This window comes from Schistocerca cancellata, chromosome 1 (genome assembly GCF_023864275.1).
Source record: "Schistocerca cancellata isolate TAMUIC-IGC-003103 chromosome 1, iqSchCanc2.1, whole genome shotgun sequence".
NCBI lineage: Eukaryota > Metazoa > Arthropoda > Insecta > Orthoptera > Acrididae > Schistocerca > Schistocerca cancellata.
In genome coordinates this window covers 899,476,982-899,502,555 of record NC_064626.1, presented here as the reverse complement: position 1 = coordinate 899,502,555, position 25,574 = coordinate 899,476,982, and the positions used below count along the sequence as shown (strand labels likewise).

The window sequence follows — 25,574 nt, the reverse complement described above, 5'->3', positions numbered from 1 at the left end:
GGAGGGTAAAAATCGTAGGGGGAGACCAAGAGATGAATACACTAAGCAGATTCAGAAGGATGTAGGTTGCAGTAGGTACTGGGAGATGAAGAAGCTTGCACAGGATAGAGTAGCATGGAGAGCTGCATCAAACCAGTCTCAGGACTGAAGACCACAACAACAACAATTGTGTGGTGAGTCTCAGTAAGAAAGAGTTTCAAAAAAAGATTGAAACTGCCTTATATTTGTTGGAATTCACTGACTCCTCTCATTCTCAAATACTGGCTGAAATTACGGGCAGTTAGAACGGAAAAAAAATTTTTTTTTTCAAATTTTCGGATTTTTATTTGATTATAAAATTTGTAATTTCCCAAATAAAATGATATATATATATCGCTTATAAACTCAAATGGGAAGTACTTTATTTTATTTTTTAAAATATAATCTACACCGGTTGGAAATGTTACAACTTTTACGTGCATTACTTCACGATCTAATAAAATCTGTAATTTTTTGTATAGAATGCTGCAGATTGATGTGTTATTAAAGTTAAATTACAGGTTTGTAGTGGTAGCACTGTCAAAAACAGTATCATGTCATTTCATAGTATGAACATGCGTTGTATGTCGAAGTGCTAACATTTTTCTGTGGAAAGTAACAAATAGATTGGTAAATCTCTCAAAAAGTAAAGTATGACGCCAAAACGAAGCATTTTTACGAAACATGAGTTTCATGGTAATAGATTTGTGAATAAAGGAAACATCGTGTTCAACATCTGGTGTGTGAAGTTACAGGCAGTGAAATACAGGCAAACTCCTCAGTATCTAGAGAAACACCCATTAGTGCTTCGAAGATTAAAATAAAACATTGTGATAAACAGTTTTCTCAAAACAAAAGTGATGTAAATGGTAAGTTAGGTTATATTCTGATAGATTTACACATCCTAAAAAGGGTGTTAGGTGAATGTGTGTGTTGTAAAATATGTGGATGGCCTATTAGTTTACATGAAGACATTGAGGTATCAAATGAACTAGCCAGGAAACTTATCATTAATTGTGCCAGTTGTAAATATACTCATTCATTTCGGAATTCTGATAAGTGTAAAGATAATTATTTTGAAGTAAATGTTAGGCGGTTTTATGGATTGAGAGCTATTGCCAAAGCACACACTGCAGCAGAAACGATGTGTACTGTGATGAATATACCATGCCCACCTTATAAAATCGACAAGTACGTAGGATTTATTGGAGCTGCTGTGGAATCTGTTGCAGGTGAGTCAATGAAGGGTGCTGCAAACGAAGCTGTTGAAATAAATGATAGTATGACTGACATACCAGTAGCTTTTGATGACACCTGGCAGAAGTGTGGCTACAGTTCTAAGAATTCTGTTCCTACAGTAACCGGTGTGGATACTGGAAAGGTATTAGAGTTCCAGATTTTAACCAAACATTGTTATAAGTGTCAATTGGGGAAAAGAAGAAGGGTGGTACGGAAGCCTCTGCAGCTATTGAAATTTTTAGTCGATCTGTGAACGAAAGGGGAGTGTGTTACACTAAGCTCTTAGGTGATGGAGACCCAAAAGCACATAACAGAGTAGTAGCCACTCAGCCTTATGGTGAGAAGACTATCACAAATCTGGAATGTGTTGGTCGTGTCCAGAAGAGGATGGGCACCAGGTCGAGGAAGTTGAAACAAAGTTTGAGAGACAAGAAAGTTTCTGATGGTGAAGCCATAAGAGGCAGGCTGACAGACAAAATGACTGATGAACTACAGCAATATTTTGTGTGGCCATTAGAAATAACACTGAGGATTTGTTGAAAATGAAGCAGGCAGTATGGGCTACATTCTTCCACAGATTGGCAACTGATGAAGAACCAGTAAACCATTTTTGCCCTCCTGGACCTGATTCATGGTGCAATTACCACAATGGTCAGTATTCAAAGAGTTCATACAGCCATAAACATTCCATCCCAGCAGCAGTCATGGATATAATAAAATTTATTTACAGAGACCTGGCAAATACCAAATTACTGAAGAAGTGTCTGCATGGTCAGACTCAAAATCCCAATGAGTCGTTCAATAAATGTTTTTGTTGATATAAAGACACTCAAGTGGGGGGCGTCAGTGATGATGTTATTGCTAGGGTGAAAGTGCTACAGCATATGGGAATTAATCCTGGAGCAAACTGCATCACAGAACTTGAACGGATGGACAACATTTGCATTGATAAAGCAGAGTACACAGCACAGTTGGCCACTAAGGAGTCCAGAAAAAAGGAAAGAAGAAAAAACTTGGAAAAAGATCACGAGGATGATATACAGTATGGTGAAGGGTTCTTCCGAGTGACTAAAAATAAAAAATTAAGCATACATTAAGTGGGTTACAGTCTTTTGAAACTTTAGAAGACGTTCCTGAAAATTTACATTTTCTGTTGTATTTTTCCCTAAATCTCACAAACTACTTCGAGGAGAGTATTCAAATTTTCATAATGTTATGAACAATTAAAATGATAACGTACAAAAAAGTACACAAAATTTTAACCATGTAATGAAAAAGTTGTATTTCTCAAAGCTGTGGATGAAATGCAATTATTGTAGTTCAGTAGACTCAGAACATACAGTTTAATGTCCTGTAAAAGTTTCATGCCAATGGCTACAGTGGTTCCTGAAATACAGGGAAGCCAAGTCACTAAATTTAACATTGTCGGAATAGGGCATTTCATTAATCCGGCTAATTTGAACATGATGAGTTATGTATGCTACCTTAAGACACATACACACTTTCTGACTTAAATACTTTACCTATTGTATTAAACTTTTACTTTAAGATTATACCTCTAAATGAGTATATTATGAGAGCCTTTACCATTTTATATTTGGTCAGTAATTATATGAAATCTTGAACATGAAATTTTTGATGTCCCTGTAGGCTGTTAGACAGACACCCTGAAACTGCCTCTTTTAACTATTTAGCAATATAGGTATGTCTCACTTCCTTTTGAAGCAAGATATAGAAGTCCTAAGATTTTAGGGGTGGGGGACGAACTTCCTACACTGTTTTGAACAGTTCCTATAAAGCTGATCACAACTGACATCAATGAATCTTATAAATTCATCTAACTATTAAAATTCACACAAATCAGTGCCCACATTTTTCTGTTGTTCTCTTCTCAACTTCAATTTTTGTTCAAGTCCCAGTTACACTGCTTATGATTTGGATCAATGTTCATATTTCAAAAATGTGTCTTCTTATGTGAATAAAAATTCAAAATTTAAATAAAGCAAAGCCACTGAATTTTGATTTTCTCACAATCAATAATGTCACAAGTGGTACCATACTCCAGAATCATTCTGTGGCAGTGTTCTATCAACAAATCATGTGCAAACTACAGATATTATGCTTCCTTACTTCTAAGTATTTGGTTCTATATTGCGAATATATTTTCTAATTTTGATGAGCTCAATTTTGGAAGCTAGGCGCAATTTTACATGTACAATAAAATGTGTGTAAAACTTACGGAAATGCAGCCATTGTTGCCAGTTTAACATAGATGTCTCGTTTGATTTTCTTTGATGCTGTGAATGGATGGGGAGGCGGTAATTTATATCGACTGCAGAAGCTGGAGGGCTGTAGTAAATAATCTTGATGTACCTCCTCCAAATCACTTTTGTTAGCAACTATCAGAACTGGGATCTTTGTATCGATGAAATATTTCTGAATAACAAAATATCAAACCATGAGCCACGTTAAATTTTCCTTCAAAATGTTACAGTTGTATTTTACATTCTGGTAACTTACCAAAAATAATCGGGCAATGTATTCGAAGGACTTTGGATCACTGACATCATAAACAAGGCAGGCTACATCACATTGTACTTCTGATGGTGTTAATGGTTCAGAAACATTCCGCACATCAATATCACGCAGCATTAAGTACTTCTCTTGCCCATATACCTGCACAGTGTTTATTGTGCATTGTGGATTATCAAGCAACCCTGTCTCAGTAACTGTCTGTAAATAAAGATGTAGTCAGATAGATCTAAATTAAATGTCACTAAACATTTAAAATATAATCTACTATTTTCTTACCTCAACTGTTTGTCCTATAAAGCTTCGGCAAAACATCGATTTCCCTGATCCTTTGGGACCGATTACATGACACTGGTACACATTCCGTCCAGATTGCTTCTTCAGTAGATCTAGACGTTTCTCTCTTGTAACTGAAAACAAGAGAAAGAGAGGAGAGCTTAAATGCTGCAATACATAATTATAATTTCATGCGCAATACTTGCAAGAGGGGAGCTGCATCGGAATACATTACTATAACCACTTTTGGAATATACACATCTCTCTCTCTGTCTGTAAGTGACAGAGCAATGTTCTGAACTTTTCTCAAATATATGATTTTATAATGTTCATATGTTGATGTGACCAAGCTGAACAAGAATTTTTTTTTCACTGAATAGATTCGGAAGAAGTAATGATGGGCAGCAAGTCTGGTATTATTAGGCATTCATGGGATGTCATTTGAAATTGTTTCTCAAAGGGAAAGTGTGCATTATGTAACCATACTCTAATGAACTATATGTGCTGAGGTGTCATCCTGTTGAAATAAGACGTTATGCAACTGAATTTCCAACAAAAGAGCTATGTGAATAGAAATACCTGTAATATGAACACCATAAACAAATATTTCACACATTGCTCTAAAAAAGGATAGGTTGCCACTCACCATAAAGATGACTTCTTGAGTTGCAAAGAGACACAACAAAAAGACTGTTACACATTGAGCTTTTGGCCAAAGCCTTCTTCAGAACGGAAACACACAAGCAACCATGCCCCCACACATATGACCTTTATCTTCGGCTGTTTGGGCCAGAAAGCAGCAGTCCAGAGTGACGCAGGGAAGGGAGAGGCAAAGCAGAGTACAAGTGGGTGCAAAGAAGAGAAAGCTGCCTGGTGGAGCTAGACAGTGGCAGGATTAGACTGCCAGGTGCAGTGTCGGGAGGCTGGGGAAAAATGTGAGGAGCAGGGAAGGGGAAAAGACTGGTGGGTTTGCTGCCAATGAGTGGTGCAAAATGAGGGTGAGAGGACTTGAACTGGGAGGAGACGGTGCGACAAATGGGGCAGAAATTGCTGGGTGGAGGGTACGGGGACAATGTGTTATGTAGGTTGCAGCTGGGATTATTTTGGAACTGGAGAATGTGTTCAACGATACATCTCGTCTGTGCAGGTCAGAAAACCTGGTGGTGAAGGGGAGGATCCAGATGGCCTGAGTTGTGGAGCAGCCACTAAAATCAAAGGCACAACAAAAACATATGGCTGATGCATGTCATTATTCCATTCTGGATTTCCCATTGTTTGATTTAACCATTGAAATCAAGTGTGTTATGTTCAGCTGGATGTTACACTATCGGGTGGTCCATTTCACTCTTGGCCACAGTGATCGTGGTGGCCATTCACCTTGGTGAACAGTTGCTTATGTTGTGGCGTTGCAAGACAGCCACGCCACTCGGAAGTAGCCGAAATGCACGCGTTACACACGCCAGCTGGCGTGAGGTCTGAAACAGGATACTTAATGAATGCTATAAAAAAAAGTACGTAGCTGCGGTACTACTTAACTTTAATCCATCACTGTGGTACATTGCTCTTGATAATACAAGTGAGGCTCTCTCCAGAAATGGTTAATGGCGCCTTGCTAGGTTGTAGCCATGGACTTAGCTGAAGGCTATTCTACCTGTCTCTCGGCAAATGAGAGAAAGGCTTCGTCAGCGTAGTCGCTAGCAAAGTCGTCGTACAACTGGGGCGAGTGCTAGTACGTCTCTCTAGACCTGCCGTGTGGTGGCGCTCGGTCTGCAATTACTGACAGTGGCGACACGCGGGTCCGACATGTACTAGTGGACCGCGGCCGATTTAAAGCTACCACCTAGCAAGTGTGGTGTCTGGCGGTGACACCACAGCTTAGTGGTCATGCAAATATATGAAGCTGTGCAATGATTGCAACAGAGCTGGTATATGACATGGCTACTTTTACCAATGGGTTGCTTTTCACAGGTGTGCCTGGGACATATGTGACAGCAACCATGTCATATACCAGTTTTGCTGCAATCACTGCACAGTTTCCTAGCCTCCCAAAGCACCAAAACCTTGGTCTGGTTCCAGTTCACGGACAATATATTCATAATCTGAACTCAGGGCCAAGACATCATATCCTCATTCCTTCACCAACCTCAACACATTCTCTCCCAGCCATTTCACCTATCCTCCGCAACTCAGTATGCCACCTACCTGGATGTTGACTTCCAGATGGTAGTCTGGTTGTATGACTACCAGATGGCTCTAAACACAACGGTGTCCATATTTAACCCACCAACTGTACCTGCTTTTTGATAGCTGCCATCCCTTTCATGTACAAAAATCCCTTTTATTCAGTCTGGCCAAACTGAGGTGGTGTACCTGCAGTGACAAGAACCGCCTTGCCCAGTATATACAAGGTTTCACAAAGGCCTCCACAGACAGGCAATACCCCCCCCCCCCCCCCCCCCCGCCACCTAGTCCTCAAACAGATTTCCCATACCATATCCCTACAAAATCCCAAGCCTCGACCACCCTCAAAAATCAAATACAAAAGAGCGCCTGCTTTGCCACCTAATACCACCCCTCCTAAGGCGGTGGTCCATTGTCTACCCAACCTCCGTAACCACCTAGTCCATCCCTATGTCACTCCCAATCTCATCATCTTGCCACGGGAATCATATCCTTGTGGAATATCCAGGTGCAAGACCTGCCCAATCCACTCACCCAACAATTCCTATTCCAGTCCTGTGACAGGCTTATCTTACACCACCAGAGGATGGGCTACCCGTGAAAGCAGCCATGTCATATACCAGCTATGCTGCAAACAATGCACAGCTTTTTATACTGGTTTTGACTACAAATGTTCTTGTGAAACAAAACTAGCTCTTTATTCACATGAAGTGTTGAGTGCTATTGAGAAGGGATTTCAGATTGATTCTGTATTTCTGGATTTCTGACTTGTAGAAAAATTGCATGCTTATGGAATATTGTCTCAGTTATGTGGCTGAATTTGTGATTTCCTTACAGAGAGGTCACAGTTCGTAGTAACTGATGGAGAGTCATCGAGTAAAACAGAAGTGATTTCTGGCATTCCTCAAGGTAGTGTTATAGTCCCTTTGCTGTTCCTTGTCTATATAAACAATTTGGGAGACAATCTAAGCACCCGTCTTAGGTTTTTTGCAGTAACACTGTCATTTATCAACTAATAAAGTCATCAGAAGATCAGAACAAATTGCAAAATGACTTAGAAAAGATATCTGAATGCTGCAAAAATTGGCAGTTGACCCTAAATAGCAAAAAGTGTGGGGTCATCCACGTGAGTGCTAGAAGAAATTCCTTAAACTTTGGTTACACGATAACTCAGTCTAATCTAAAAGCCGTGAATTCAACTGAATACCTAGGTATTACAATTATGAACAACTTAAATTGGAAGGAACACACAGAAAATGTTGTGGGGAAGACTAACCAAAGACTGTGTTTTATTGGCAGGACACTTAGAAAATGTAACAGCTCTACTAAGGAGACTGCCTACACTACATTTTTCTGTTATCTTTTTGGTTCAAATGGCTCTGAGCACTATGCGACTCAACTTCTGAGGTCAATAGTCGCCTAGAACTTAGAACTATTTAAACCTAACTAACCTAAGGACATCACACACATCAATGCCCGAGGCAGGATTCGAACCTGCGACGGTAGCGGTTGCTCGGCTCCAGACTGTTGTTATCTTTTAGAATACTGCTTTGCAGTGTGGGATCCTTACCAGACAGGACTGGTGGAGTACATCGAAAAAGTTCAAAGAAGGGCAGCACATTTTCTATTATAGCGAAATATGGGAGAGTGTGTCACAGAAATGATACAGGATTTGGGGTGGACATCATTAAAAGGAAGGCGTTTTTCGTTGCGATAGAATCTTCTCACAAAATTACAATCACCAACGAAAATATTTTGTTGACACTGACCTACATAGGGGGAACGATCACCACAATAAAATAAGGGTAATCAGAGCTCGTACGGAAAGATATAGATGTTCGTGCTTTCTGCGCGCTATACAAGATTGGAATAATAGAGAATTGTGAAGGTGGTTCAATGAACCCTCTGCCAGGCACTTAAATGTGAATTGCAGAGTGTCCATGTAGAACATGCAGCTGAACATAGTATGCTTGATTTCAATCACTGTTTCGCAACCCAGATCACCTGGCTCCTCCCTTCCACCACCAGCTTTTCTGAACTGTGCAGATGTGGAGCATCCTTACAACACACTTTCCACTTTCAAAATTATCCCAGACTCAATTTATGGTAACCTATTGTCCCCACATTCTCCACCCAACAGTTTCTGCCCCCTCTGTCCTATCACCTCTTCCCAATTCAAGTCCCCTCACCCTCTTTGTGCAGCACTCTCTGCCAATGCACCCACCAGTCTTTTCCCCTTCTCTGCTCTTCTCCTTTTCCACTCTCCACTTTGCCTCCCCCTCTTCCCCCCCCCCCCCCCCCCCCCCCCCCACGCAGCTCCCAATGTTGCACCTGGCAGTCTTGTCCCACAACCATCTAGTCTATTTCTTTATGCTCTGCCACACAGTGCTTACTTCTCTCCCCCTACCCATACCCTGCTATTCCTCCCCTTTCCCCACCCCATACCAGATTGTTGCTGCCATTCAACGCAGTTCATTCTGACAGCTGGAAATAATAGTTATGTGTGCGTAATGTGTGCTTGCTTGTCTGTTTCCTTTCTTTCTGAAGAAGGCTTTGGCCTAAGGCTCCTGTGTAATGGCCTTTTTGTTGTGCCTGACTGCAACTCAATGTGTCATCTTTACAGTGACTAGCAATCTACCCTTTTCCTGTACTTTCCATTGCTTGACACATTATTCTAGCACTGTCTCCAGCCCAATATTGGAAGTTTTGTTCATTAACATGACTATTAAGGAAGAAGAAGAAAATGGAAAATTGGTTTCATTTACAAAGATAACAACTGTTTCGAATAATGTGATATAATGTTTCACAAAACTGTACATGTTCTTGTTCAATTCACTTAATTCTTAAATGATTTTACAATTAAGTAGGAAAGAGACTAAACTGTCATGCAAACATGGAAGGAAAATAACAACATTAGGTTAGACAATACTCAGAGTACGCTGGACTCTACTGTCCATGTTAGTCGGTTTATGTTCTCACACCTATAATGTGTACTTGTGGGTCATTTACTATTGATGAACTTTCTAAATATAGTTTTATCCATTACCCAACATCTTTGTGAGAAAGACTTCTCCATCTTCCTAGTATCTCCGAACACACGAAAGACAACACCAACAGAAATAGCTTTGATAAACTCCTCTAAGCATAATACTTCTTGCTGCACAAATCATTTGTCCATGGTTAGTAACTTTCAATATTATAATGTATATAGAAATGAGCTGTAATTTCTGCTAACTTAATCCACTGATTCACAATACTAACTCTTAAATGGATAAAAATTAAATTTCTTATTACCCTAAAACAAAGCAAAAACTACAGTTCTTTCACAGATTTTTCTGAAAAGTGCAATTTAGCATTTGATTATTTTAGACTGCACAGAGGGAAAATATTTTAACACAAGCAATGAAGAAAAACAGGTACAAAGTATGTAGCGAGTTTTGATTAAAATATCTATCCTCTACAGGACTTACAGTACGTGCACAAATGCAGGTTAATGACATATGGATAATGACCTATGGGAGTCTGGGTCTGGCTGTGAAGTGTGCACAGCCAGCTGAAACGGTTATGGTAAGTGCTAGAAACGGTTATGGTAAGTGCTAGTGACAAGCACGAAATCTGGGTTCGAGTGCCAGCTTGGCACAAATTTTCAATGTCTTCATTCCATTGCACAGTTGGAGGTTATCCATGGAAAAAAGTGAAGTACATAGCACCATGTAGAACGCAAATCTCGAAACTCTAACAAGTTAAAGCTTGGCTGTATGTGAGACTCAATTATCACCCTTTTGAATCTTAAACGTGTGTCTGGACCTACTATCAAGTCAAAGTCTCAATGTATGTGAGAATTATTTACCAAAAACATTATTCACCATGCACCCTCTCTCCCTTCCTTAATTGCAAATGTATGCAAATATTTTGCAGCTGACTGAACACAAACAACTGGATAAGCCACTTACTATGAAGCAAAATAAAACTTCTTCCTAGTATGTTAGCAGTGCCATGTAGAAACTGAAAGACTGTAGCATACTTATGTCACCATGACTTTAAATAGTGATAATCAACAGCTGTCTTCTTGTGTCTATATTAAATGTAGACAGTTTCACAGCCATCCCGTCAGTCCAAAAAGTTTCAAGACTGGCTTAATAAAAATTTGAGAAACATTAAGACGATACTTTTAGTGCTTCAAATACACTCCTGGAAATTGAAATAAGAACACCGTGAATTCATTGTCCCAGGAAGGGGAAACTTTATTGACACATTCCTGGGGTCAGATACATCACATGATCACACTGACAGAACCACAGGCACATAGACACAGGCAACAGAGCATGCACAATGTCGGCACTAGTACACTGTATATCCACCTTTCGCAGCAATGCAGGCTGCTATTCTCCCATGGAGACGATCGTAGAGATGCTGGATGTAGTCCTGTGGAACGGCTTGCCATGCCATTTCCACCTGGCGCCTCAGTTGGACCAGCGTTCGTGCTGGACTGCAGACCGCGTGAGACGACGCTTCATCCAGTCCCAAACATGCTCAATGGGGGACAGATCCGGAGATCTTGCTGGCCAGGGTAGTTGACTTACACCTTCTAGAGCACGTTGGGTGGCACGGGATACATGCGGACGTGCATTGTCCTGTTGGAACAGCAAGTTCCCTTGCCGGTCTAGGAATGGTAGAACGATGGGTTCGATGACGGTTTGGATGTACCGTGCACTATTCAGTGTCCCCTCGATGATCACCAGTGGTGTACGGCCAGTGTAGGAGATCGCTCACCACACCATGATGCCGGGTGTTGGCCCTGTGTGCCTCGGTCGTATGCAGTCCTGATTGTGGCGCTCACCTGCACGGCGCCAAACACGCATACGACCATCATTGGCACCAAGGCAGAAGCGACTCTCATCGCTGAAGACGACACGTCTCCATTCGTCCTTCCATTCACGCCTGTCGCGACACCACTGGAGGCGGGCTGCACGATGTTGGGGCGTGAGCGGAAGACGGCCTAACGGTGTGCGGGACCGTAGCCCAGCTTCATGGAGACGGTAGCGAATGGTCCTCGCCGATACCCCAGGAGCAACAGTGTCCCTAATTTGCTGGGAAGTGGCGGTGCGGTCCCCTACGGCACTGCGTAGGATCCTACGGTCTTGGCGTGCATCCGTGCGTCGCTGCGGTCCGGTCCCAGGTCGACGGGCACGTGCACCTTCCGCCGACCACTGGTGACAACATCGATGTACTGTGGAGACCTCACGCCCCACGTGTTGAGCAATTCGGCGGTATGTCCACCCGGCCTCCCGCATGCCCACTATACGCCCTCGCTCAAAGTCCGTCAACTGCACATACGGTTCACGTCCACGCTGTCGCGGCATGCTACCAGTGTTAAAGACTGCGATGGAGCTCCGTATGCCACGGCAAACTGGCTGACACTGATGGCGGCGGTGCACAAATGCTGCGCAGCTAGCGCCATTCGACGGCCAACACCGTGGTTCCTGGTGTGTCCGCTGTGCCATGCGTGTGATCATTGCTTGTACAGCCCTCTCGCAGTGTCCGGAGCAAGTATGGTGGGTCTGACACACCGGTGTCAATGTGTTCTTTTTTCCATTTCCAGGAGTGTATATCACACAGTGTAGCACAGTCTCACAAATTTAGCATTGGAGGGCAGTGTGGAGGGTAAAAATCGTAGAGGGAGACCAAGAGATGAATACACTAAGCAGATTCAGAAGGATGTAGGTTGCAGTAAGTACTGGGAGATGAAGGAGCTTGCACAGGATAGATTAACATGGAGAGCTGCATCAAACCAGTCTCAGGACTGAAGACCACAACAACAACAACATTGTTTTTAATATTATTAATATGGTTATAAATTGATTACTGGAAAAAAATCAGGTAGAAATCAAGTATTCATTGCTTGATTTGTTCTGTTTCTTTTCAATTATCGGGCAAATAATAGCATCTATATATATGAAAATCTAGCTTACTAAATCCCATTAAGAACATTTCATAGTTAGATCACCTGGTACAAAACCTTTACTTAATGCAAATTGTATCTTGTATTACACCAAAAATGAAAGATTTCTTTTTACATATACTTAAATCTTTCATACACCAGCACACACTTCCTGTAGCTCATGTGAGTTTTTTTGTTAGAGTGATTTCTCACCTCATTTGTTAAGCTGAGAAGCATACTCTTGCAAATAACATTAATGGCACCTATCATTGTATTGGACAAATATTTGATGCGCCCTATCTTCACATTGCTATGTACTTGTTAGAATGTCAGTTACCCTTTCTCTCTCTCTCTCTCTCTCTCTCTCTCTCTCTCTCTGTCTCTCCTCCCCCCTTTTTTTCTCCCTCTATTCAGTTGACATTACCAAAAACTGTGTCTTGACTATTACAATCACAAATGTTTGACTGTCCAAAAAAATTAATAATAGTAAAAAAATCATTGCCTATGTTGATATACCTCATATGTGTCACCCGAAATCATCTCTCAACTTTACCTGCGAAAACAGGTTGTATTTATCACAATGTGATATGAACAAAGGAAGAGTTTCTCTGATAGAAACATGTAAATATGGAAAGAGGGAAGATAAAACTTGTACTTCTCTTGGAGAAAAGTGAAAAAGAAAACATAGATAGGAATGAGTGTTTTAGTATCAAAGAAAGAAAGAAAGAAGATAGTTCTCCAAACATAGAATCTCCTACCACCTCATCCCGCCCACCATGAGTTTCCTTTTGTGATGAGTACTTCACTGTGATGCCATGTAGACCAAAGAGTGGTCAACGTGCCCTACAGTACAGACTTGTCATGGATTCACTTGTACAGGACCCAAAAATTGACCCTGAAATTCTTCTGTGGATGACCAGTAGAGACTGGGTAATCACATGTCAACTGTCAGTATCAACCAATCTTTGAATGCTTGCTCACAGTATTTGACCACTCAAATGTATGTACCCGATTATAAATAGCTCTGAATCTAATGGGTTACAATACATATTTCAACACCTTATACGGCCAAACCTCCCCTATAAGAGATTCATAAAACTCTACATTATTCATAAAAGGAAAGGAAAAGATAGAAAATCCCTCATACAAAATATGCAACATTACTTCATGTTCTAAACTAGAGCTTATAATCATTATTTAATAAACTATACACTTTGTGTTCCAAATAACACGTTCCCCTGTTACTTTTATTACATATGATAGGACAGTAAGAAAGGGACATAAATCATAAACAATAAGATAGCTGAAGAGGAAGAAACTGCTTCATGGTAAGGCAAATACACTGAAGAACCAAAGAAACTGGTACCCCTGCCTAATATTGTGTATGACTCCCACAAGCATGCAGAAGTGCCGCAACATGATGTGGCACAGACTTGACTAATGTCTGAAGCAGTGCTGATGGGAATTGACACCATGAATCCTGCAGTGCTGTCCATAAATCCATAAGAATACAAGGAGGTGGAAATCTCTTCTTAACAGCACATTGCAAGGCATCCAGATATTCTTAATGATGTTCATGTCTGGAGAGTCTGGTGGCCAGCAGAAGTATTTAAACTCAGAACAGCATTCCTGGAGCCAATCTGCAGCAATTCTGGTTGTATGGAGCATTGCACTGTCCTGCTGGAATTATCCAAGTCTGTCAAAATGCACAACGGACATGAATGGATGCAGGTGATCAGACAGGATGCTTGCATATGTGTCGCCAGTCACAGTGGTATCTAGACGTATCAGGGGTTCCATATCACTCCAACTGCACACTTAATTTCTTTTCTTACGCGGTCACACGGGTTCAATTGCGGATAGTATTTCAAAATAGGTACATGTTTTACACTTTCCTTTTATCTAATCTTCAGAACAAAATTCCATCAATAATGATTCATAAATCCTGTTCCTTTGGAAACATTCTTGCAATGCTGCAATTTAACACGAAAGTAATCACCTGTGTCCCCCCCCCCCTTGCTTCATTCTTAAAATTACCTCATTAACGGTGTAACTTAAGGTTAAGAAAATGCAAAAATAACACCAGGTTCCTCACTACACTTCATTTATACAGAAAGGTTGTCTCAACAGACATCAGGGATGAGATTTTGATAAACCTTTATGTAATTTGACACACCTAATATGTGAATCAAAAATCACTACCAGAAATATTGTCCTGAACACTTTGTTGTAGATTTTGTAAATAGCATAAGAAAAAAAATTGCAATGTAAAAACATAATACTAATTTTTATAAAGAAAGTAATGTAATAAATATATACTTTATAACAAATGCTACACAAAGCGAAAAATGAGCAAAGAAAATCTCTGCCTCCACAAAACTCTTTCGAGACAACAGCAGACACACTCTTTGGTTTGTTTATATTTTGTAAAGTACGTGGGAGTCGCCATCCATGGAAAAGTGTTTCATTTAATATTTAACGATACTGGAAAGCATACATTACATTTTCCAGAGCAGTACTTGCCACAAAAATAAAAACAGTGATTAATACAATCACATTAATCTTACAATCTTAATATTCTTCCCACATACAGTGCTCACTTTTTCGTCTCTATATTTGCCACAGATGCACAACCCCCACAATACTCCAAACTAAATTGTATCATATGTTGATGAATCGCCAGGCGACATGAAACCGGTCATGAATGAATAAAAATTGAAGAAAAAATGGCGATTGGTTACAGTAATTCCTGAAACTTTTATGTAATTTATTTCTATTTGAAATTCTAGTAAAAATAAAGCCTGACTCATTAAATGGTTATGTGATGGTCTACTTTCCATTAAAAATGCCAGTGCTTTATCTTGGATCCCAAAATTAACATTTGAAATTTTTTTATACTCCGAACAATAGCTAGTAGTTCTTTTTCTGCTGTGTAATTTAATTCTTGATTATTGAGGCTTCTACTTGCGAAAGCAATGGTTTTGTGTTCACCAATTTCCAGATCCCATTTCCCTGACACAATTGTGATGCATCTGTGGCTAACTTGAATGGTTCATGTATTACACGATGATTAAGTATCGGCACTTTCAAGAGTGCTTCTTTTATATTTTTAAACTCTGCCGTCCCTTCATCCCATTTCCATCCAGCTTTCTTTATTAATAATGATAATAATCTAGGATCATTCTTTATTTGACCTTGAACATATCAATGAGATAATATGGCCAATCCCAGGAACGAGTGGAACTGTTTTACATTTTGAGGTTCTGGACAACCCTTTCTGGTTCTTATCCAATCAGGATCAGGTTTAATATCATTAACCCTGTCCGGATGTCCAAAGAACTTCAGTTCCTCCCTGCCAAAATGAGTTTTTGCTATCTTAATGGTAATACCCTTTTCATAAAACTTGTGTACAGTTTTTGTTAATGAAGTACAATGTTCCTATCATGTTTTAGGTACTAATAAGCTGTCATCTACATACATAATCAATTTCTATAGTAACTCTTTCCCCAAAGCATCTTATGCACGAATAAACACTGCAACAAAAATATTCAAGCCAAAGGATAACCCCCTGAACTGATTTGACTTTCCATCAAACAAGAAAGCTGTGTATAGCTTTGAACTTTCAGTGATTTTACTTGCTAGTATCCAGCTATTAAATCCATTGAACTGAAATATCTGCTTATTGAAATTTAGCAAGCAAATCATTGATGCATTGAAGTCTTCTCTTCAGTTTCTATATGTTTGAAGTCTCCATGTCTTATCTTAGATGCACATGTGCCTCACCTGTGGCTTTCTTAACAACTAATAACTGATTGCTATAGACACTTACACTATGTTCAGCTTCTTGGTTTTAATCACATTGTCTATCACAGCATAAAAATGATGTATATGCCCTGGGCAGAGTCAGGGATATAAAAGAAGAGAACTAGCTTTCTGATTTACCTGGCAGCTACAAAGATATTTAAATCAAGATATCTTGAAGTATTTGAACTTTCTTGTAGTACTCATAACATGTAATATAATGCACATGTCAACTAAAGGAACATGACACATTATGTTACGTCATATAATGTGACGCATGTCATCATGACATACAACACAGCATTTACCATGTCCTTGAAATATTTGAACTTTCTTGTAGTACTCACAACATGTAATATAATGCATATGTCAAGTAAAGGAACATGACACATTATGTCACGTCATATAATGTGACGCATGCCATCATGACATACAACACAGCATTTACCATGTCATGCAATATGACACAATGTGTCATTAAAGTTTAGAATGCATGCATCTTCACTCTGGGATACTTCAACTGTAGGTGCATCCCACTCTCTGGAAGCACATAAATAATTCTTGTCTATCTGTGCTTACAGCCCTCACCATACACATAACAGTGGGTAGGTTTGGGGAAGAAATGATGGTCCCCTTGAGAGAGAGGGGGGGGGGGGGGGGGAGGTCAACCCACTCCCACTAAGTAATCAAAAAATTGTTTTTGCATCACCCCAAGGAAAAAATCTACCCTCAAAAATTTCTCAATGTGTATTTGCAGCTATAAGAGCTCACTGCACTGGAAAGTAGGGTTAACTCATAAAACAGCACAAAAATATCAAAATGTTTTGATTTATATGTCTCTGATGCTGCCAGACAAGTCAAAAAGTTAGTTCCCTTCTTTTACATCCCTAACTCTGTTCAGGACAAATTTGCTTTTTTTGTGCTATGATAGGGTTTTTCATTCTGTTCCGAACTTTTACTCCAATATAATTTTGACATTAGACTGCAATAGCTTCACAACCTATGTAGATTTTTGTTGACTTGGGTGATGACTGATACAGTATGGTATTTTTTATTGTCTTCTGAATCATGTGGGTTATATCATGGCAATGGTTAAAGCTATCACAAAACAACAGGATGTCCATTCATTACCTATACTTGCCTACCTCCTATAAAATCTGAACTGATTTGCAAAGGCTTGACGCACAGGAGTGGCACTCATAAAAAAGCTCACCAAAAACATGTTTTCTGAATGTAAAATTCAAAAGAAGGTAGATTTTTGAAAGTGAGTTTTCAATTTTATCATAAGAATGCATTTTTTATTTACTTGATTCACTTTAAACCATTTCCGCACATTCAATGCACATAAGAATGAAATTTATGTGCTAACTAAAGCTCAAATTTAAACTATTATATCCTGGCAATGGATAAAGATTATTGGATAAAAAAACAAAAAATAAAAATAAAACACAAAATCGTTTTGACTATATTGAATTATCTACCTTCACATAAAGTTTGAACCAATTCATAAATGTTGAAAGCATAGAAGGGGCATGTTTCAAAAACTTCCCAGAGGCCTGTTTTTCACATGTAAAGTGATTAGTGTTATTATTATCATTTATTCTTGATACCACCAGTTAATATTGTGTATTATTAGGGAAGCTCGGAAAGTAAAGGCCAATTCACATTGGCTGTCATGGCACCATCACGTTGTGGTGTATTCACTCTCCATTACATAACAGTACATCAAGTCAATTCGTGTCTCTTGATCTCAACTCGCAGCATAACACATTAAGTTATCCAAGCTTGTCATAATTTGCTGGACCTTGTGGTTGTCTGTCAGGTTCTCAGGCACCCAGCGAGCACCAACTTTATTTAATAATTTATAAATTTTAGAGCGTAGCAATCAGTCATTTTTTTTTTTTAATATGTTTGATTTGGCAAATCCAGATTTCGGTTAGTTAGTGCCTAGCCATTGTCAATGAACTACTTTTTTTCTAGTCTCGGTACATATCAGTTCCCTGTTGTTCGAGCATCATTCACAGTTCTTTGAAATTTCAACGAGTCATGAACAGTACTGTACACTGTACCCTGCACCACGGGACTGCTCAGATAAGGTGCGCAGTTGAATTGAATTGAATTTTATTTGATCCTGTAAGATTACACTGTGTACAGTAAATGTACGTGTAATATAGGACATGTCAAAGTATTAACATTCTTTATCACTTATTTTTCTACACCTTTAGCTTACATGTTTACATCACTGATAATGAGTAACAATGTATACAAATTTAATGGCATAAGTATTCTGCAACACTGTAAAACTCTTTTTCAATGAGATAGCCTTTAAGTTTCTTTGGAAAGTCATTATGAAGTACACTATCTTGCAGGTTTTTGGGCAGACTTCTTAGTAGTCTGATACCAGAGTACTGGGGTCCTTTTTCTAGCATTGCCAGTCGGTGGGGTATGCTCCGTACTTCATTCTTCTTTCTTGTATTGTGGGTGTGTACACTAGCATTTGTAATCCAGTCCTCACTACCTTTTGTGATGTACATTATTGTTTTGTATATATAAAACGATGAAAAAGTTAAGATACCTAAATTCTTGAAACAGTTTCTGCATGTTTCAGAGGTCTTTCTTCTTAAAATGGCCCTAATTGCTTTTTTTTTGTAATGTGAACACTCATTTTGTCTCTTGTTTGTTCGAGTTTCCCCACACAGTCACTCCATACTGTAAGTATGGTTCGAAAAGTCCATGATACACTGTACACAGAAGGTTCTTGTCTGAATACTGTGATAGCTGCATCATTAAGAATATGACAGAGCTCAGTTTCTTACAGACATTATTAATATGTTTTTTCCATTTCAGGTCATTATCCACAAGAATACCTAAGAATCTAGCAGATTCTACTTCTTACAGCCTTGTTCCATCAACCTCTAAATCCATGTCTACAGCCTTTTCCTTGTTTTAAAACACTGCATACATAGTCTTTTTTAGATTTATAACCAGTTCATTTTCCAACAGCCATTGAGCTGTGACATTTGCAGATATGTATGCTCTTCTCTCAAGCTGTTCCATATTTTGGTCACTATTTAGTATTGTCATGTCATCAGCATACAATATTTTCTTTTCGTCCTCCTCATCACCTATATCATTAACAAATACATTAAATAACAATGGCCCCATTACCGAACCCTGCGGCACTCCATATTTGATGGATTTGGTTTCTGATTGGTACGAGTTTCCTAATGATACATACTGCTTGCGGTTGCACAAGTATGATTTTATCCATTCACCTGGTTGCCCCCGAATGCCATAGTTGCTTAATTTTTGTATCAGCATTTCGTGGTCAATGGTGTCAAATGCCTGGTTGTTTAAACTTGCTGCCTCAATGGCTCTGACAATCTGCGGGGTTGCAATGAAAGAATGCATGCCACATGGAGACATTGCTATGGTTCATAATCATCCCACACACACGCCACACGTCCCTGTGAATTTCACCCAGTTTATGCCCTTTGGCCCACAAATATCGACCTACACTTCACTGCTCTCCACAAGCTGAGGACAGTAACATGCACCATGTTTGTTTTGTAGTTCAGGCTTCTCTTGATAGAGTTGCACATGAAAACAAAAATACCCTCAGTAGCGCATACTTCAAATTATATCATCGTGAAATTTCAACATTCCAGCTGCAATAACAGGGGGGAAAAATTATAGTCCATTACTTTCCAATCCTTCCTCATAATTCTTTTTCTCCCTTGTAAATTATTTTAGTTATTACCTCTGTTACATACGACATAAATTCTTGGCAAAAAGTTTATTTTCTGAATTTGTATTTCCCCTATTATCTCCTTGAACATCTGCATTACATTCTTTATTTAAAGTGTGTAATCCTTTCATGCAGGTCAATAAATAGTCAACAGTCATCCTTCTTCTGCACCAGATTTCCTTTCTTGCATAATGTATTAAAATCTTCTGTCGGACTGTTTAAATATTTAGATCTAGGTAAATTCCATATATTTCGTGTAACTACCCCATGAGCTATTAGAATATTTAAGATCTAAAAATGGTAGCATTAGTTTCTCTTGCATAATAGTTGACCAATATTTCATTTTAAATTTTTCTTGGAAATGTCCCAATACGTGAATTCCTCTCAATAGCCTGTTCCCCATTCTGCGGCATCTCCTACCAGACAACTAAGTACAAAATCTATTTTCTTTCAATCCTATCATTTCTTTGTTAATGGCTGGAAAATCCCCTTAGAAAATAAGTAGGATGCATCTTCAACTTTTGTAATCCTGTCTTCCTTACTGTATATTGTTAATTTTTACTTGTTGACCATTTAACTACAGCTGAACGAAACACAATTTTTGTGCCACATGTGTTTCCTCTTTATTCTCTGCAAGGCATCTTCAGTGGCCTGGAATATGTACATTTTGTTACTATTTGGTTTACATTTTGGAACAATGTATATATAGGTTATAACAGTTCTGGTGAGTTTTTTTTAACATAGTATAGCAATATTTTAATTTGAGTTTTTGTTTTCCACACTTCACAGCACTAGGAACTGAACACTTACTTTGATGCTACATTTTGGTTTGTGCTGCCGACTGTCGGATGTCATTGCCGAAGATTGAACATTAATGTCAACTTTCAAGTGTAATTTTTTTGAAATATCGGTGGTCTGATTGTGTATGCATGTATATGTATGTGAACGTGAAATGATGTGTGTGTGTGTGTGTGTGTGTGTGTGTGTGAAAGAGAGAGAGAGAGAGAGAGAGAGAGAGAGAGAGAGAGAGAGAGAGGGGGGGGGGGGGAGAGGGGGGGGGTTGTATGTATTTGTTTTAAAGTGGCTGCATGTTTGAGAGGGATAATTTTTTATCTTATTATTATTTCTTTTATTAAGTGTAGTAGGGAGTCTGTACCGATGTGTGCTTGCTCATTTATCACATGTTTGTTTTGAGCAATGGCTTTCTGGATATGAAAATTTTCTTGCATTTGTATAACTATTTGTCATGTTTGTTTATTCTCATTATTTTCATTTCTTGTTCCCTGCTTGTAGGATGATGTATATGGTGTTAAAAGTGTTTTGAAAATGTGGAATGGTTTGTTTCATAGTTCCAACACCTGATGTGTTCTTTGTACCATGTTTTAAAATTCCTGCATGTCATGCCTATGTATGACACATCACAATTTTGACAGTTTGTATGTTCCTGATCCCTGGAATTTATCCCTATTGGTTGTTGGTTGGCTTCAGTTTGATTGGAAAGTTTGCACAGTTTCATATACTATTTGGAAGCCCTGTTTCTTTAGTATTTTTGCACCCTTCATGTTAATTTATGTGTGTAAGTTCATCTGCTTCTTTTCTATGTGATGTTATCATTGCGTGTCTGTTTTGAGTGTGTTCATGAGTTTGAACCTTGTGAGTTATCTTGTATTCTGAAAATGTCTTGTTTGTTTTGTTTTTGCGATTTTATTTTCTGACCGAGTCTGTGTACTACATGTATGTCAGACCCATTGTTCCTAGCTATTTGTCTGACTGTACTCATTTCCTTTACATAGTTTCTCTTGTTGAGTGGGATCCCATTTAATCTATATAACAAATGTCTTAACACAGCAAGCTTCTGGTTATAGGGATGATTAGAGAAGGAATGTATTACTGTGTCTATGGCTGTTGGTTTTCTGAAGATCTGTATCAATACATGATTTATATCTATCATTAGTGGTTATCTTTTCAAATATTTGATTTTCTAGATGACCGATAAAAATGTTTGTTAATGTTCCTGATATTGTGGATCCCATGGGCAGTCCATCACTTTGCAGATAGTATTCATTCTCAAACTGGAAGTAGTTTTGTTCAGTTGCCAGCCTGAGTAAATTTGATATTTCTGTTATTGCTTCTGTAGTGAGGTTGTTGTGGGATGTGAGATTTGGTCTATGATTTCTATTGTTTCTGTGACATGGATGGAGGTACACATTGGTCTATGATTTCTATTGTTTCTGTGACATGGATGGAGGTACACATGTTTTCTATGTCGAATGAAATCAGTGATGCTGGGTGTGGTACATGTATGTTCTGGATGTGTTCTATTAGGTTTCCAGTGTTTACCACTGTTCTGTTGTTTTCTGTTTTATAGTGTTTTGTGATTAACTTTTGCAGATGTTTGGCTATGTGGTATGTTAGGGCTTTCCTCAAGTTAATAATGGGCATCATAGGTGTACATCTTTATGTATCTTTAGTTGGCTGCTTGTAGGTGTTCATGTGTTAGTAGTATTTCTGTTTATCTGTATGTGCATGTTCAATGTTTTTCAGTGTTCATTTCAGGTTCGCTTGAAATCGTGCAGTTGGACCTGACATCAGTTTCTGTATGGTCTTGGCATTTACGTATTCTTTGAACATAGCTGCTAAGGTTCAGTGACCGTGTCAGAATTATATTGTAACAAATAAGCCCCTTGGTCACAAATATTAAGTCAAAATTTTTACTTAATATTTGTGACCGAGGGCTTATTTGTTACAATATTTACGTATTCCTTGGTTTTTGTGGTGTAGTGTTCTTTGTCCATAAGTACTGTTAAATTTCTCTCGTCTGCTCTTGTTATTATAATGTTATTGTCTATTGTTTTAACGTTTTCATAGTGGCTGTTTCTGTTTGGTTGTTCCTATTATGTGTCTTATATCTTTGTTTTATTACCTTTTTTACTAATTCTCTTGTCCGTCTTACGTTTATTTCACAATTATTTTGTTGTTCTTCACGTGTGAGGACTTGTTCTGTTTCTACTATGAGATTTTCCATGTACTGGTTGTTTAATTTGCTGTTGGTGCAATGTTTCCAACCCTTTTCCCAAGTTATATTAATGTAAAAGTTAAAAACAGTTCTACAGTTGCACAATCAACTACAGAATGATACTGGTTACTAAATGAAATTAAGATGCTATATTCGAAACAATATTACCTAAACATGACACACTACAAAATTCACCTACAATTAGCACAGAGCATAGGAAACCCCGCAGTTCTCACGAAAATGATAGAAAAAAATTAACACAACACATACACAGCAGTGAAACATTTAGAACACAAGCATAAACAGAAAATAATAAAACATTAAAAAAGACAAAAAGTACATTTACATTTGAAACGTGAAATCATGAGAACACCAATACACATTCCACCCACATTCATTAACCAGACAGAGAAGAACTACATGAAAAAGAAAAAAAAATGCTCTTGGAAAGTGTTGGAAGTGGCATTCCACATTTGCAGAACACTTAAAACACCATAGCCATCATCCTACAAACATGGAACAAGATATGAAAATAATGAGAATAAACAACCACGACAAATATTTTACACAAATGCAAGAAAACTTCCACATCCAGAAAGCCACTGCTGAAAACAAACATGTAATAAATGAGGAAACACAGATCGATACAGACTCCCTACCACACTTAATAAAAGAAATTACAAGATAAAAATTATCCCTCTGACACATGCAGCGAAATTAAAACAAATACATACTTTACTCTGTCTCTCACCCTCCTGCCTTTGGTCATGCACGCACGCACGCGCGCACACGCACACACACACACACACACACACACACACACACACACACACACACACACACACACACACACACACACACACAGACAGATCACAGATATCTCAAAAAAAATTACGCTTGAAGGCTGGCAACAACATACAGCAGTCGAAGACACAAACCAAACCACAACACCAAAACAAGCATTCACAGTTCTTAGTACTGCAACGAGTGGAAAACAAAAACTCAAATGGCAATTATAAGAAGAAGAACAACACCAAAACCGGAACTAAAATACAACATGTACAAAGAACTAAAATACAACATGTAGAAAATCATCCAAGGAACCTGTAAGTAGAATTTAAACTATTACTATGCCATAAACAAACCAACCACCAAAACTGTTTATAATCTATATATACATTGTTCCAGAATGTAAACCAAACAGCAAAAAGTGTACATATTCCAGGCCACTGAAGATGCCATACACAGAACAAAGGTGAAATGCATATGCCACGAAAATTGTGTTTCATTCAGTTGTAGTTACATGGTCAACAAGCAAAAATTAACAATATACTATAATGAGTAGGATGCACTTCCCCATCAGGCTTGAGCTTAGGAAACTGTTTCGCCATGTTCATGCCTGTTCCTAATTGGAAGTGTTCTAACCAACCACTTGCTGTCCCCGTATTACTTGTATCTAACTTTTCTGCTGCTTGTGAATTTCCTCTTAGCTAACTATTGTGTGGTCCATGGAATTAAGTGCAGCACTAGCTGATTCTACCTTTCCTTGTACTTTTACTTCAACAATTTCCTTTAATCTTTATTCCCAATGAGTCAAAGCATTTTGATCGTTAGTGATGTTATCAGTTTTCTCTTCTGTTCTAATGCATTTACTCGGCCCTGTGTTTCTGCGATTTGATTGTGTGTATCTTCTAATTCTTGAGTGACTACTCCCACCAGTATTTCTTGCATTACCGTCTACTTCTTTGAATATTTTAATCATTTCCTTTCTAATTATTTCACAATAGTTATTTATTTCCAACTGTAAATCCTTAGGCAATTTTGCTGAAGTAGCTTCCAGACCAGAAATCTTGTTGACTTTTGTGGATACCTCTTTTAATGTCTGTCCCTGGGTACAGATGCTACTTTTTAATTCTTTCCCTTTGGTTTACAGACTGTTAAACCTTTCCTCTACCTTCTTTAACATTTCTGACATATTGTTATTCAGGCTGCATGTATGATCTAATTAGCAATAATTCCACTCAACAGCATTTCTCTATCAGTAAAAACGTATTAACAGCATCACAGTATGACATTTTGGCAAAATGTTACAAAATGACTCACTACACAACCAGTGATGTCTTGATGAGACACTGTGTAGCCGATGCATAGTCAGCTAACTACCTGCAGCAAGCAACGCGTAATGGCACTGCCATTGTACAATCTGACAGCTGCCAATCGTGTCGGAAATGGCAGTTGTACTTATAGGCTCAAGAACAGCAAACAGAAATCTTACATTTCATCACCATAACATTTCTTCCGAGTTACACGCTGAGAGGTTACTCAACTACGTAAATAATCTTGGTTGGTGACCAGTTTAGTACGGTAAACTGATTTTCTTTATGTCCAAAGTTCCGGTAATTCACACATATATGGTTTTCATTAAATCATAAAATAACTTCTTCTTGAGTATAGCAATTATATTAGACAACACTACAGCGTGTGTTCGCCTATATCTTCTTCATTGTTTTTCTCAGCTGCTGTATGTAGCAGTGCACATTTTTCTGCTATTTCATTAAATTTCTACTTATTTTCTGTTGAAGCGCTCTTATTTTAGCACCTCTCATCCTCGTCCTTCACTTAGGGTGCAAATGAATTGTTTTAATAGAGGGTTCTTCTGGCAGAGCTGTTCATAATAAAAGTTACCTTCTTATATCCTGACAGTCAGCTTTATGTATTTTCTTGATGCTGTAGTCCTGCTAAGTGGAGCCACAAATTTTGACCACTTAACTTTGTCTCCATCTGCAGATACTTTCTAGCAACTCAATATGAAATCACATAAC

At 38.6% G+C, this 25,574-nt stretch overlaps 1 protein-coding gene across 2 annotated transcripts in view; it reads right to left on the bottom strand.

Annotated features, from left to right (window-relative positions):
- Positions 1-25,574, bottom strand: part of LOC126190838 (mitochondrial Rho GTPase) — a 192,069-nt gene that overhangs the window by 32,108 nt on the left and 134,387 nt on the right. For both annotated transcript variants that reach the window (XM_049931420.1, XM_049931428.1), the window contains exons 11-13: positions 4,069-4,199; positions 3,778-3,990; positions 3,497-3,693 (exon numbers count right to left, since the gene is read on the bottom strand). In XM_049931420.1, the coding sequence (XP_049787377.1) occupies positions 3,497-3,693; positions 3,778-3,990; positions 4,069-4,199 (541 nt within the window). The remainder of the gene's footprint in view (positions 1-3,496; positions 3,694-3,777; positions 3,991-4,068; positions 4,200-25,574) is intronic.